This window comes from Odocoileus virginianus, chromosome 1 (assembly GCF_023699985.2).
Source record: "Odocoileus virginianus isolate 20LAN1187 ecotype Illinois chromosome 1, Ovbor_1.2, whole genome shotgun sequence".
NCBI classification, from domain to species: Eukaryota; Metazoa; Chordata; class Mammalia; order Artiodactyla; family Cervidae; genus Odocoileus; species Odocoileus virginianus.
Window position 1 is genome coordinate 18,572,334 of NC_069674.1, and position 16,172 is coordinate 18,588,505.

Genomic DNA, 16,172 nt, shown 5'->3' on the forward strand with positions numbered 1-16,172 from the left:
TATTGCAGTTTTTAATAATTTTTGAAATCAGATATTGTTAGCTCTCCAGTTCTTTCTTTTCAAAGTTGTTTTGGCTGTTCTAGATGGTTTGTTTTTCCACATGAAATTTAGGGTCAGTTTGTCAGTTTCTTTTTTTAAGAGCCTGCTAGGATTTTAATTGGTATTGCGTTGAATCTGTTTATCAATCTGTGGAAAATTGACATCTTTGCAGTAGTCAGTCTCCCCACTCATGAATGTGCTTATCTCTCTGTTGATTTATTTAGATCCTCTCTTAATTCCTCTCAACAGTGTTTGGTGATTTTAAGTATATAGGTATTGTATTTTTTGTCAGACTTATTACCAGGTGTTTTATAAATTTGTATGCTATTGTAGATAATACTGGTTTTAGTTTTGGCTTGCAGTTATTAATTGCTGGTGCTGTATAAAGCAGTTGAGTCTGTATATTGATCTTTTGTTCTTTATTTAACATTGCTAAAATTACTTATTCTAGTACCTTTTCGGTAGATTCCATTGGACTTTCCTCTACATAGCTATCACATCATCTGCAAACAAAAACAGTTATACTTCTTCCTTTTCAAAATGGATGAGGTTTGTTTGTTCCCTAGTTGCACTGTTCAGAACCTTTACTACAGTGTAGAATATAGGTGGTAGAAAAAAGATGTCTTGTTCCTGGTTTTAGAAGAAAAGCATTCATTCAGTCTGTCACCAGTTAAGTATGATGTTAATTGTACTTCCTCTGTAGAGGCCCTTCATTAGTCCAGAGAGATGTCCTCCTTTTCCTAGTTTGCTGAACTTTTATCAGTAAAGGATGTTGGATTTTGTCAGATGCTTTTTGAGATGATTATACGATTTTTCTTTTTTTCAGTTTGTTAAAATGGTGAGTTATGTGGACTGTCTTCAAATATTCAACCAACCTTGTATTCCTAGGATAAATACTACTTAGTCATGGCCTCTTGTACTTTTTATACATTATTTGATTGAATTTGCTAAAATTGTTTAGCGTTTGTGTTCGTGAGGGACATTATCCTGTGCTGTTCCTGACTTGTAACATCTTTGTCTCAGAATCAAAGTATGCTGACCTCAAAGAACACATTTTGGCCCTTCCTGTTATTTTGAAAGAGTGTGCAGAATTATTATTATTTGCGTTTTCTTAAGTGTTTGGTAAAACTTAGCAGTGTAGCCGTCTGTGACCTGGGAGTTTCTTTGTGGGAACATGATAGTCTGTAAGATCTGGTGTTAGCACTCTCTGTCCTTTTTCCCCCTAATCATTCTAGCTAGAGATCTATCAATTGTATTGATCTCAAAGAAATAGCTTTTGATTTCTGTTATTTTTCTGTTCCATTTCATTGATTTCTGCTTATTTTGAATTTAATTTTTTTTAATAGACTTTATCTTTTAGAACATGTTCAGGTTTGCAGCAGGGTACAGAGATTTCCATATGTCTTTTTCCCATGTATTTTCTTATGGTAGAAGGACAAAGATGGTTAATTTGAGACCTTTCTACTTTCCCAATATAGTTATTTAGTACTATAAATTCCAGAAGGCCCTGCAGAAGAAGATGCTTTCTTTCCTGTCAGTCACATTAAGCCTTTCCAGTATTGTCATTTTTGTCTGCTAAAATAAGAATTGTAAAGGCAGTGTCTGCAGGGATAAAGGGGAGTTTAAACTCACAACTCTTCCTTTTCATATGCCTTTTCCACATTTATACCAAGTGAGAAGGATGGTATCACATATTTTACTTCAGGAAAACAGCTTTTTGACAAAGCTGTCTTACTACTTACTGAAGTTATTTCTTTACTTTGTTCCATTGAAAAGGCCTATCTAGTTAATACTCTCCAGTTAATATTAACATGAATAATGGAAAGGAAGTGAAAGGAAAACTAGTTTTGTCTAAATCATTTTAAGCAATGCTTCTTCTCCTCAGAGCCTCACATTTCTGCAGTTGTGACTAAAGAGGAAGCTGGTACTCCCAGTTGGCCTTACCTTTAAATTTGTTTCTGAATGTAAAGTGTCATAAGTTCTGTCTTTATATTTCAGCCATTACTCTGAACCTGCATTAACCTGATTTTGGATAGTCTTTTAGAACTAGTGTGAGTCAATCCACAGCAATAATACTTAACCTTTATTAAATATACTACCTTTTCTGGTACTGTGTTAGATACTTTGCATGGATTATTTCATTTAATGATACACTAAAGTCCAGTGATGTGTATTTTTAGTCCCATTTTACAGATGGGAGTAAAAATGGGAAGAAAACAAAGATTTAGAAAGTAGTCTAAGAGTCCCACAACTCAATGGTAGAATTGGAGCTCTCACCCAGTCTCCAGTGATATTCAGTATGTTATACACCTTCTTTCCACTAATGTGTGTTAATTTACCGTATTAGGAGCCCTGTTGTTGTTCAGTCGCTCACTTGTGTCGGACTTTGTGACCCCATGGACTGCATCATGCCAGGCTTCCCTGTCCTTCACCATCTCCCAGAGTTTGTTCAAACTCATGTCCCTTGAGTCGGTGAGGCCATCCAACCATCTCATCCTCTGTTATCCCCTTCTCTGCCTTCAATCTTTTCTAGCATCAGGGTCTTTTCCAGTGAGTCAGCTCTTTGCATGATGCTTCACCTTCAGCATCACAGTCCTTCCGGTGAATATTCAGGGTTGATTTCTTTTAAGATTGACTGGATGGATCTCCTTGCAGTCCAAGGGACTCTCAAGAGTCTTCTCCAACACCACAGTTTGAAAGCATCAGTTCTTCGGCGCTCAGCCTTTATTATTATCCAGCTCTCACATCCCTACATGACTACTGAAAAAACTACACAGAACTTTGTAGCAAAGTAATGTCTCTGCTTTTTAATACACTGTCTAGGTTTATCATTGTCTTCCAAGGAGCAAGTGTCTTTTAATTTTGTGGTTGCAGTCACTGATGAGTGATTTTGGAGCCCAAGAAAATAAAGTCTGTCACTGCCATTGTTTCCCCACCTTAATCTTTAGTTCCTCTTTGCTTTCTGCCATAAGGGTGGTATCATCTGCATATCTAAGATTATTGATATTTCTCCCAGCAATCTTTATTCCACCTTGTGCTTCACCCAGCTCAGCATTTTGCATGATGTACTCTGCATGTAAGTTAAACAAACAAGGTGACACTATACAGCCTTGATGTACTCCTTTCCCAATTTGGAACCAGTTTGTTCATTGTTCCATGTCTGGTTCTAACTGTTGCTCCTTGACCTGTGTACAGGTTTCGCAGGAGGCAGGTAAGGTGGTCTGATATTTCCATCTCTTGAAGAATTTTCCACAGTTTGTTATGATCTACACAGTCAAAGGCTTTAGTGTAGTCAGTGAAGCAGTTCAGTTCAGTTCAGTCGCTCAGTTGTGTCCGACTCTTTGTGACCCCATGGCCTGCAGCACTCCAGGCTTTCTTGTCGATGAGTTTACTCAAGCTCATGTCCGTCGTGTTGGTGATGCCATACAACCATCTCATCCTCTATCATCCCCTTCTCCTCCTGCCTTAATCTTTCCCAGCATCAGGGTCTTTTTCAATGAGTCAGTTCTTTGCATCAGGTGGCCATAGTATTGGAGTTTCAGCTTCAACATCAGTCCTTCCAATGATTATTCAGGACTGATTTCCTTTAGGATGGACTGGTTGGATCTCCTTGCAGTCTAAGGGACTCTCAAGAGTCTTCTCCAACACCACAGTTCAAAAACATCAATTCTTCAGTGCTCAGCTTTCTTTATAGTCCAACTCTCACATCCATACATGACTGCTGGAATAACCATAGCTTTGACTAGACGGACCTTTGTTGCAAAGTAATGTCTCTGCTTTTTAATATGCTGTCTAGGTTGGTCTGGAGAAGGAAATGGCAACCCACTCCAGTATTCTTGCCTGGAGAATTCCAGGGACAGTGGAGCCTGGTGGGCTGCCGTCTATGGGGTCACACAGAGTTGGACACAACTGAAGCGACTTAGCAGTAGCAGCTAGGTTGGTCATAACTTTTCTTCCAAGGAATAAGCATCTTTTAATTTCATGGCTGCAGTCACCATCTGCAGTGATTTTGGAGCCCAAAAAAATAGTCTGTCACTATTTCCCCATCTATTTGCCATGAAGGGATGGGACCAGATGCCATGATCTTAGTTTTGTGAATGTTGAGTTTTAAGCCAACCTTTTCACTTTCATCAGGAGGCTCTTTAGTTCTTCTTCGCTTTCTCCCACAAGGGTGGTGTCGGCTGCATATCCTGGCAGTCTTGATTCCAGCTTGTGCTTCCGCCAGCCCAGCATTTCTCATGATGTACTCTGCATATAAGTTAAATAAACAGGATGACAGTATACAGCCTTGACGTACTCCTTTCCCGATTTGGAACCAGTCTGTTTTTCCATGTCCAGTTCTAACTGTTGCTTCTTGACCTGCATACAGATTTCTCAAGAGGTAAGTCAGGTGGTCTGGTATTCCCACCTCTTTCAGAATTTTCCACAGTTTATTGTGATCCACACAGTCAGAGGCTTTGGCATAGTCAATAAAGCAGAAATAGATGTTCTTCTGGAACTCTTGCTTTTTCAGTGATCCAGCGGATGTTGGCAATTTGATCTCTGGTTCCTCTGGCTTTTGTAAATCCAGCTTGAACAATCCAGCTTGAACATCTGGAAGTTCACGATTCACGTACTGTTGAAGCCCGACTTGGAGAATTTTGAGCATTACTTTACTAGCGTGTGAGATGAGTGCAATTGTGTGGTAGTTTGAGCATTCTTTGGCATTGCCTTTCTTTGGGATTGGAATGAAAACTGACCTTTTCCAGTCCTGTGGCCACTGCTGAGTTTTCCAAATTTGCTGGCGTATTGAGTGCAGCACTTTCACAGCATCTTCTTTTAGGATTTGAAATAGCTCAACTGGAATTCCATCACCTCCACTAGTTTCGTTCATAGTGATACTTCCTAAGGCCCACTTGACTTCACCTTCTAGGATATCTGGCTGTAAGTAAGTGATCATACCTTTGTGATTATCTGGGTTGTGAAGATCTTTTTTGTACAGTTCTTCTGTGTATTCTTACGACCTCTTAATATCTTCTGCTTCTGTGAGGTCCATATCATTTCTGTCCTTTACTGTGCCCGTCTTTGCATGAAATATTCTCTTGGTATCTCTGATTTTCTTAAAGAGATCTCTAGGCTTTACCATTCTGTTGTTTTCTTCTGTTTCTCTGCATTGTTCACTTAAGTGTATCTTTCCCTTTCTCCTTTGCCTTTCGCTTCTTTTCTCAACTATTTATAAGGTCTCCTCAGATAACCATTTTGCCTGCTTTATTGTAAATATCATTTACTGACTTGAATAAACAATCCCTTAGAAGTTACTGCTGTGTTGCTCATGTCCTGTTAACAGAAAAAGGTGGTTTTATCATCAAGGAATTAAAAAGGAGGAAAATTATTTTTGATGAAATTCTTGACATAGAGACAATATATTTAAAACATACATCTGGCCTGGAACTCAGAAACACTGTGTGTAATTTAGTTTCCTGACTTAATGCTCTGAGGCCTCCACTGATCATTGTGATAGGCAGGTAGTTTTACCTCTTGGAATGCCTTTTTTTTTTTTTTAAGTACCAGCCCTTGAAAAATAAGATGATAACTCACTCTAATACTTTGTGGAGGATGTAAAACCCTGGAGGTAAACTTTTTCCTTAAGGGAAAAAAAAAATACCTCTATATATTTAATGATTTCAAATTGTTTGAATTTAATGGTTTTATTGTTTGTAAAATAGATGCTTTGTCTATATAATGACCCTTAACTTTAAAATGAAAAAACGGAGTAATGGATTTGAGTCAGTATTTAAATAAATACTTACTTACATAGGTAGCTTATAATAATAGCTAATCATATATCTGTTAATTTTAGCTATACCGCCTTTTTTTCAGTGCTTTGCATAGATCAGTTACTTTAATTCTCACAACTCCATTAAATGTATGTTTAATCATGTGATTATTAGATTATTATCTGCCTCCCACACTGGGTGGTAAGCTCTGTAGAATCAGAAACCATTTCTGATTCTGTTTACCAGTGTTCACTCCATGCACAGAGCTGACCATACAGTAGGGCTTAAATGTTGAGTGAATGAATGAATGAAATGAATTCTTAATAGCTAATACTGATTACCTTGTGATAGTGATGCTTTCTCTGAAGTATTAAAATACATGTCATATGATTTAAACTCAACATTTTTTCTTTGCTGGTCACATCTTAACATGATGGTGATTAAAATTCCTTAGAAATAAAGCACAGTAATATATTTCATTACATTTAGCATCTTTTGTTTGTTTGTTTTCAGCTTGACTAATGGTTTGAATTGAGGTCATACTGTGTGCTAACCATTGTGCATAATTTAATTTCAAGTTCTTGGTTGCTTGTTTCACTTTGCAGGAAATGTAATCCTTTGATGAAACCCTTGTATATTTAAGAAAGTAAAGATAGCAGATGCCTTATTTCTCTTCTTCAGTCTACCATCCTTACGAATACTGTTTTCATTTGGCTTCTAAGGGAGAAGATGTCAACCGGACACTAGAAGGTGGAAGAAAGCCTCTTCATTATGCAGCAGATTGTGGGCAGCTTGAAATCCTGGAATTTCTGCTGCTGAAAGGAGCAGATATTAATGTATGTAAAGAATATTATCATTCTAGAAAACAGTTCCTGTTGTTATGCTTTTGGGTAGTTGTTTTCAGTAGATTTGTAAAATAGTTACTGGTGGAAACCTCATGTGAAGTAAGAATATAGTCTGAAATTTTGCCAAATTTCTGTAGCTTAGAAATATATGATTGTGATTTTTTTTTTTAAAATAAGCAAGAACAAGTTTATTTTTTTAAACTGATAAAACTGGTGGGTGAGAGGCATGGATAGATGGTTCATGCTTCCTTTTCATGTTCTAAAGCAGTTTGAGAGTTATCACTATCTGTAGGTGGCAAATGGCTATCACCCAATGGAGGGTAGACCCTGTAGTCATACGAAAAATCTAAAAGTGGATTTTTGGACAACAGTCAGGCAGCAGTTATCTCTTGATTCTTGCCTTTTGTAGCTTCTGCATTTCAGAGTTTCAGAAAAATGTTTAACCTTAACAGCAAGTGTGATGAACTTTTCGCATCTCAGGGACTGCCATGTCACCTGATCCCATTGTGGGCATCTGTTACCTCTTCACACTGGCATGCCTACAGTAGTGGGGAGTTGAGGCTCAGAGAGATTAAGTAACTAGTCACACAGTTAAGTGCCAGAGTCCAGATCTGAGCTGGGGTCAAAGTCCTGCTCCCTCTGTTTCACTGTACTGACTTCTAAGGAGAAACTGCTTGTGGGCCTACCCCTCTGTCAGCTCTATAAGAAGCTAAAAATGGGAGAACATTGATTTTCAATTATTTACAAGCATTCACTAATGATCTGGAGAGAAGGAAAAAATGAAAAATGGATAAAGTGATCTATATCTCATTCTTTCATAGGCCCCAGATAAACATCATATCACACCTCTTCTGTCTGCTGTCTATGAAGGTCATGTTTCCTGCGTGAAATTGCTTCTGTCAAAGGTGAGGTCAATTGCTGATTTTTATTGCTTTTTCTATTATTTTTTAACTGTTCAAGCTAAATTGGTTATTAATTTACTTAAATTTTGTGTGGTATCAGGAACAGAAAAATTAGAGATAACAGCCAAAATTGAAGTCTAGAGCAATGTTGTTCAAAAGAGCTGATTCAGACGCTATTAGCAGTTCTTGTAAAGAGGCGGGGCTAGAAAATAAGTCAACACAGTCTCCTTCATCAAGAGTATCTTGCAGTTTTTTTAAAAAGTTAGCTGAACTAGACTTTGTACTTAACACAAAAAATGTTGTCCTGTGCTAGTAACAGTTTGCAGACTGGTGCCAGATTCACATACCACAGTTTGAATAACTTTGCCTTTGACATTTGTAAACTTCTTTGTCTGTAGTGATTTTTCTGAGCAAGATTATTGAGGCAGATTGCTGTAAGGGCTCTACCAGTCATTTGGTTTCTTGGTGTGATTGAGATCATGGTACATTTGGAGTTTTCCAGTGTTTTGTCTTTGATTACAAACTCTCAAATGAAAGTCAGAGTCCAGCCTTAGAAATTGACTAGTCAGTTGCAACCACTCTAGCTGTATTAGATGGAAGCTGCACATGTTGGAAGACAAGAAATCGTCATAAAATAAGGCACTCACAGTAATCCCAAGATTCTCCTTCATGGCCATATTCTGGAAAGTGTCCATAATGTTTAATTTGGAATTTTCAAATAAGTCCTGCTAAAAGAAGCAAGAAAGAATTAGAAATAAAATGAGTAAATATATTTGAAGCATTTTGCACAGTACCTGACATATAATAATAGTCAATAAATAGTAGCTTTTATTATGTTTAAGACTAAAGAGGATTTTATGCTTCATAGATTCAGTAGGATTTGGAGAACACTGGGAAAGAAAGTAGTTCTTTTTTTTTTTTTTCCATTTATTTTTATTAGTTGGAGGCTAATTACTTTACATCATTACAGTAGTTTTTGTTATACATTGAAATGAATTAGCCATGGATTTACATGTATTCCCCATCCCAGTCCCCCTCCCACCTCCCTCTCCACCCGATCCCTCTGGGTCTTCCCAGTGCACCAGGCCCGAGCACTTATCTCATGTACCCAACCTGGGCTGGTGATCTGTTTCACCCTAGATAATATACATGTTTCAATGCTGTTCTCTTGAAACATCCCACCCTCGCCTTCTCCCAGAGTCCACAAGTCTGTTCTATACATCTGAGTCTCTTTTTCTGTTTTGCATATAGGGTTATCGTTACCCTCTTTCTAAAGTCCATATATATGTGTTAGTATACTATAATGGTAGTACTTTTGTCCCAACACTTTATTGACAACTTTTCAAGGGTACTATCTGAAAGCAGTTAACTCGGGACCTTTAAAATTAGGGGGTTTTACCCATACCTTCAGCACAAATACTGGATTTCTTGAAATGTGTGGTGGTGGTGGTTTTTGGGATGTTTGGGGTAATTTTTAGATATAGTGCTCGCTTTGGCAGCACGTATACTAAAATTAGATATTATATACCATACTGATATAAAAACCCAAAATAAAGGAACACATTATTCTTTGCCACTGTAATGGATCCAGCATCTGTGGTAGGATGTGGTCATGAAGATTTCCAGCCACTGTGTCTTTCTCCTGTCTTCCCATCCCCCACACCCATGTAAAGATTAAAAAGAACCTTTGAGAACTATGGATAATTTCAGCCTTGGGGGAATATTTTTGTATTGTGTTAAAAATTGGTTGTCGCAGGCTACAAATATTAATTTACAATTCATGGAAGATTTATTTAGTTGTAATATTTTATTGGTTAGGACTGTTTATTGCAAGTAACTAGACCAAGCTTAGACAGGCTCAAGCAGTAAAAGAAATCACGTTGACTCACATAGTTCTAAGTCACGGCACAGCTTTTCCGTGGGTTTAAGCCACATGACCAGCATCTGATTTCTTTGTGTGTATCCCTCAGCTCTCTTCCTCAGGGTTGGCTTAATTCCCCCACCTCAATATATCTTCTGAGTGTAGACCAAAAGAAATAGCAATACTGTATTATATTTGAGAGTTGCTTAGATCTTAAAAATTCTCAGAGGAAAAAAATTTTAAACTATGTGAGGTGATTTTTATTTGAACTTATTGGGGTAATCATTTCACAATACATACACATATCATTTTGTTGTATACCCTAAGTTATCATTAGTATTATACTATCAGTTATATCTCAATTACAAATTAATAAGTCAGAATACAAACAAGAAATGAATGACTCCTTCTCCTTCTTTCTCCCTCTTTCCGTGACCTTTTCTACCTAGCCAAGGGTTTTTGTTCTCTGAAAATAAAAACCTCCATGGGATCCTTTTTTAGCTTAGGGCTCTGGTCATTTACCAAATGAGGTACCCCTAAGCCAGCTCTTTATGCCAGATCTCAAACTGTAGGTCAGAACTGTATTTCTTTCTGATAAGCCTTTCTTTCCACCTGGGACAAACAAAACAAGAAGTAATTATTCTTAAGATAGCGAGAGCACAGACCATCATTCCATATTTCTTATTCCCAAAACACTATGCTTTAGGTCATTAAGACCTTAAATCTTCTACTTAAATAAGTTCCTGAAAAGCTGGCTTGATTTGAATGTATGATAAGCCATTATATGTTATCCCAGAAGGATCTTTATAGATATGTACTATATTGCTGAATTATCGATTATAAGTTGAGTTTCCTGACTTGAAAGTAGTTTTTAAATTTTATTTGTGCCTGTAATATTGTCCTTTCATTATATCCAAGCCTTAATTTTTGTAGCTAAATAAGTGACATTCAGCGGTGGCTATATTGATGGCAGACCAATTGTAACCATGTAGAGCTGTTATTTTAGATGAAAGATTTTCTTTTTATCTTTTTGAAAGCAACATATTACCTTTCTAAAGCAATGTAATACAATGTAGTGTTGTTTTTCCAAAATTAATTATGTTGATTTTATTTTTGCATAAGCTTCTTAATGGATACCCAGTAGTTCTGTTAACAAAATTTTTAAAGGAGGAAATTGTGCTCTTTGAAAAATCCTTAATTAACTAAAATAAGGCTATTCCAGTGCATTTATTTAAAGTCCAGTCAGAGTTTATATTATGTAATCTGGTTTCTCCTGCTTTTTATCAAAGTTAGAATCCTTATCAATTACTATGAATCTATTTGAAAGTACATAGTTTAGAAGTTTCCAGATTTGTTGACAGCTCTAATATACAACTGATTCTTGAACAACAAAGGTTTGTATTGAACCAGCACACTTATATGCAGATTTTTTTCAGTAGTAAATGCTGAATATACTGCACGATGCATGGTTGGTTGAATCCACAATAATGCGGAGGAACCACAAAAACGAAGAGCCAACTAAGAGTTACAAATGGGTTTTCAGCTGCACAGAGGGTCAACTATATTATTCCACTGGTATATCATTAACATAAGGGAAAAGCCAAAATAATATTTTAAAACTCAGTGTGATCACAAGTAATGGTAAAAACAAAATCAAGCTATGCCATTTACTGGACAATTTTTATTTTAATGCAGTGGAAGATGAAGTTATGACACAAGTAGGAATTTAAGATGTTTAATTCTTTATATTTTCCATAGATGTTAGCTTCCTTTTTTGCTATATGGATAATAATCTTTGTTTATGTAATCTCCAAATACATAAGGTGACCGTAAAGGAAGTTAAACAACTTCCTAAAGTCTAACAGAAAGTGATGGAATCAAGAATTTTTTCCAAGATATGACTCCACACATGTTCTTTCTCCTCCTTGAGAGATCCTTTTCAGACTTATCATCATGGACAGTTAGGAGAAATGATTATATTTCTGCAGGTAAAAGCTATTTGGCCTGATTTTTTATTGTTACACTCATGATTGAAAAAAAAATGTAGAGATCAACACTTGTGAGCCTTTCACTTCAAGACTGAGGTCTGAGCATACGCCAGGGTATCCCCCTTTAATCCTCGGATAATAGAAAAGAGGTTTTTTAAAATAAATGAATCGACATCTGCTTTAGACCATAAGATGGGATTCATGAGACAATAACTTATCCTTGAGAGACAGAAAGCAGGTGAGATGAAGTTGAAGAAGAAAGTGTTCCCTAACATAAGCAAGACTGGACTGTTACAAGGAGGAGTCGATCCAAGGCAGCTCAAAGCCTAGAAGTGGTCAGCACCTTTGAGCAACAAGTGAAGAAACAAGTTAAACCCAAAGGAGAAGACTGAGATGTAAAAAGGAATAAGCAAGAAATTACTGTATGAATGAAAACAAATATTGAAATATAAAATGAACATGAATGTTTAAAAATATAAGCTAAAACTATAGAACTACTAAATAATACTAAATAAGTTTCAAGGAAAATGAACAAAATTCCTGGTACTCACCAAGTCCAGAGTACATGAGAAACAGTGGTAAAACTGGTGAAAGAAGACAGATGAAACAGATTAAAAATTCAGGCTCCAGAAGCATCCTGGTGAATAAAGTAGTCTCAGGGAGTAAGAAACCCAAGTGAGGGTATAAAACAGAAGTGGCAGCTGCCCCACAGTCACTAAAAAGACCAAACCTGACAGACTTCGACAATGTTATGAAAGCAAAAATAGACCATGTAAGCACCTGTCATCTTAAATTGTAATTATCTCACAGTTGAATAAGATTCCTTTTTCTTTTTTTTGCCTGAAGAAAATCTTAAGAGGAAACTTTTGGAATAAAAGATATTTAAAAGATGTATAAAAATCTGACTGAAATCTCAAATGCCTGAATAATTGTAATGTTTCAGGCACACATTATGTAGAAGAGAGTTAATCACAAAATGGTGCTCTTGAACTGTTATAGCTGATGGATTCATAAGTCTAAAATTCATTTATTTTTCACAGTTACATATAATTTGGCAGCATCTAATTTCTGTGTGGTTAAAGAAACAGTTCTCTGTGAGAAGTAATTGTTTGCCTGTAACATTAATACACTATCAGGCTACACATTTCCTCTAATCTAGTATAGTATTTAATATATATCAGATTTCTATATTTTTTTTTCCATTTATTTTTATTAGTTGGAGGCCATCATTACAGTAGTTTTTGTCATACATTGAAATGAATTAGCCATGGATTTACATGTATTCCCCATCCCGGTCCCCCCTCCCACCTCCTTCTCCATCCCATCCCTCTGGGTCTTCCCAGTGCACCAGGCCCGAGCACTTGTCTCAGGCACCCAACCTGGGCTGGTGATCTGTTTCACCCTAGATAATATACATGTTTCAATGCTGTTCTCTTGAAACATCCCAGATTTCTATATTTATACTTACTAAAATTCTTTATAATTTATGTTATTCTTTTGATAATAAAAGATTTTAAGACGTCTCCTTGTTAATTCTAAGGAAAACTGTTTCTAAATAATCCACTCTAGGGTATTGTGGGAAAAAGGGAAATACTTAACATCAAAGTAAACATTTAAGTTTCCTATCATTTAGAATTCAGACAGATAAGCATTCATTACTCTAGTGTGTGTTTATACTCTGTCCCTTATATGCTATATACTGCTATTAAAAATGACCACTCAACCTCCAATTAAATAAGAATTCTTTTAAACAAAGAGAAAAGGTACCCTAGCATGAGAGAATCACAAATCTTATAAAATTTAATGAGTTTTTAAAATATAATTAGTTTTATTCTTATAGAATCAAACTGATAATATACTTGTTATTATAAATTCATTTGTTGGTAGAGACATTTAGCATACTAAGCTATATCTGAGAGAGAAAAGTCCAGAATAAATTTGGCTTTTTTGTTTTCCATTATTTCTCTGCTTTACACTGTGTCACAGAATTTACCTCCTTAGGATGTCTCCTATAACCTTTCAAGAGAAATATGTAACCACTGATGTTTGTGCAACTCTGATGCACAGCTGATTCAGACCACTCTATGTTCATTGTGTGGATAAATGAGTGAAAAACAGATTTACTCAATGGCCTTCCTTTTATCCCTGGGTTGGGAAGATCCCCTGGAGAAGGAAATGGCAACCCATTCCAGTATTCTTGCCTGGAGAATCCCATGGACGGGGGAGCCTGGTGGGCTATAGTCCACAGGGTTGCAAAGAGTCGGACACGGCCGAGCAACTTCACTTTTCACTTTCGCTTCCTTTTTAAAAAAGGAAGTTAAAATGATTAACATCTTAATGTACAACTGCTGTAGAGAATAAAAAGTACTAAGAGAATAAAAGTACTAAAACTGCTCTTACTAGAAAACCATCTTACCTGATAACGTTGAAGATTTTGCCCAATGTGTTTTCTATGCTGTACTTGAAAAAACTTAAGCAGCCAGATGATAATAAAATTTGAATATCCCTCTCAAATACCAGCATTGTCAAAAGAGGTGTCTGTGGTACAGATTTTGCTGCTTGAATTGAGAAACAAGATACAAGGGCTTAAAAGTCAATCCCTTTTCAGCTTAAACAAGTAGATGTGTGGTAGATACAAACATTGTTTTACCCAAATTACTCACTATTCCACTCCTGGTAAAATCTAAACAGTTTCGCGTATTCTCAAAGCACACATATTATGATTATTGCTTTAACCCCCAAAGTTCTTTTCCATGTAACATGGGCAAATTTAGTTTCAAAAAAATTTTAGGACTAGTGACCTACAAAGAACTGAGCAATACCTTTTCTGAATTGCCTTATTTTAAGAAACTGCATGAGGAAAGAACTAGCAGGCTTGATAGAGCTAGAAAAGTACCCCCCCACCCCCCCCCAGATAACTGTAGAAACCAATTTATACTGTTTTGATACACCTTACAGATCTCATCCACAAGTATGTCCTTTATAAGCTTTTTGTTTTTTTTACCTGTTTAGCTCTTCCAGACTGGAGTGCATCATTATTTTAGATAGTTTGTCAGTGACATAAAGTGTGTGCTGTGATGTGATACACCTCCAGGTTTGGCTCTCGGTTCTCTTTAATGGGCTTTAAATAGATTCCTCATCCTCTCAGCCTGAGTGTTCTCTTCTGAGACATGGGGCTAGTACTTACCACATAGAGTTGATGAAAAGGTAAATGAATTAGCTCCTAGTTAAAATAGTACTTACACCTAAGAAATGTCATTTAAGTGCTTTATGTATATTGATTCATTTAATCTTCACAGTAATCCCATGAAGTGGGTACGATTTTTAATCCTCCATTTTACGAGTGGTGAAACTGAGGCACCAAGTTTGGGAAGCTTTCCCAGGATCGCACAGCTCAGGAGAATGAGGATGCAAGCCCAACCACTTTGGCACCAGAGCTGTAACATAAGAACAAATCCAAGACCATTATATATGCACCTGAAAATGAACTGTAGTCACTGTCTCCAAATGAGAAGTACAGTGGACATAGAATGACTCGTTGCTCCTGGGGTGGAGAGGGGCTTCATTTGTTAGGTTTTGTTATGTACATAGGTTGGGGTGGCTACTTTTCTACTTTAAGAGTTAATCGAGTTTATAAGAATCAGTTTTTTATTTTTTTCAAACTAAAAGGTTAAAATAGCAGCACAGCCCACCACATAAATTGGAAGTCCTCGCAAGTGTTGTCGTTCATACGCGCCATTTCCTGTTGCTTGTTTAGCACACTGTTTAGAGAGGCAGACGGGGTGCACGGCCCTGAAGTTGACAAAGCAAGATTGAACACCTGGTCCTATGATTTCCCCGGGTTCAATTCCTGGGTTGAGAAGATCCCCTGGATAAGGAAATGGCAACCCACTCCAGTATTCTTGCCTGGAGAATCCAATGGACAGGGGAGCCTGAGAGGCTGCATGTTTGTCTGAGTCAAACATGACTTAGCGACTAAACCACCACCTGTGACTTCACAGCCAATAAAGCACAGTTAGCAAATAATTAAAGACTGCGACAAATCCTCTAAGAGAAGTGGAGTTCAACTGTAACAAAACTCCTGCTACAGAGATTTAAACAGGAAAGTGGCTTCTCCTTTTTATGACTGAATCATAGTCCACTGTTTAATTCTTATTTTTAAGAGAGATTAACAGAATTTTTTGATGTAGGACTTTCTGCAGAGATCATGTAAGCCTTACCATTTTATTTACAGATTGTTTTGGGGGCTGGTGGGGGGGGGGTGGGGGTGGGCAAGAATACCACTCCCTTCTCCAGGGACGGAACCCAGGTCTCCTGCACTGTAGATAGAATGCTTTACCGCCTAAGCCACCAGGGAAGCCTTATTTGCAGATTGTGAAGCAAATAAAACCTCTGTAGAGAGGTTAAGGAACTTGCCAGAAGTTACACAGCTACTTCGGGGTAGAATTGGGATTCACAGTCAGGTTCAGTATGTCCCTGATCCATACTACCTGCTTGGTTTTTTATTTTTTGAAGTGTAGCTGCACAGTGTTGTGTTAAGTTACCGGTGTAAAATATTTTTTTAAATTGAAGTATAGTTGATTTACAATACTGTGTTTCATGTATACAGAAAAGTGATATGATTATACATATATGTATATCTGTTCTTTTTAAATTGTTTTCCAGTATAGGTTATTATAAGATACTGAATATAGTTCCCTGTGCTATACAATAAACCCTTGTTCATATGTGGCAGTATACATCTGTTACAGTGTATCCCTCTCTTCCCCTTTGGTAACCAC

At 36.9% G+C, this 16,172-nt stretch overlaps 1 protein-coding gene across 1 annotated transcript in view; it reads left to right on the forward strand.

Moving 5' to 3' along the window:
* Nucleotides 1-16,172, forward strand: part of MTPN (myotrophin) — a 71,553-nt gene that overhangs the window by 39,212 nt on the left and 16,169 nt on the right. Inside the window, exons 2-3 of the mRNA XM_020874032.2 lie at nucleotides 6,518-6,631; nucleotides 7,462-7,545. Coding sequence (XP_020729691.1) covers nucleotides 6,518-6,631; nucleotides 7,462-7,545 — 198 coding nt within the window. The remainder of the gene's footprint in view (nucleotides 1-6,517; nucleotides 6,632-7,461; nucleotides 7,546-16,172) is intronic.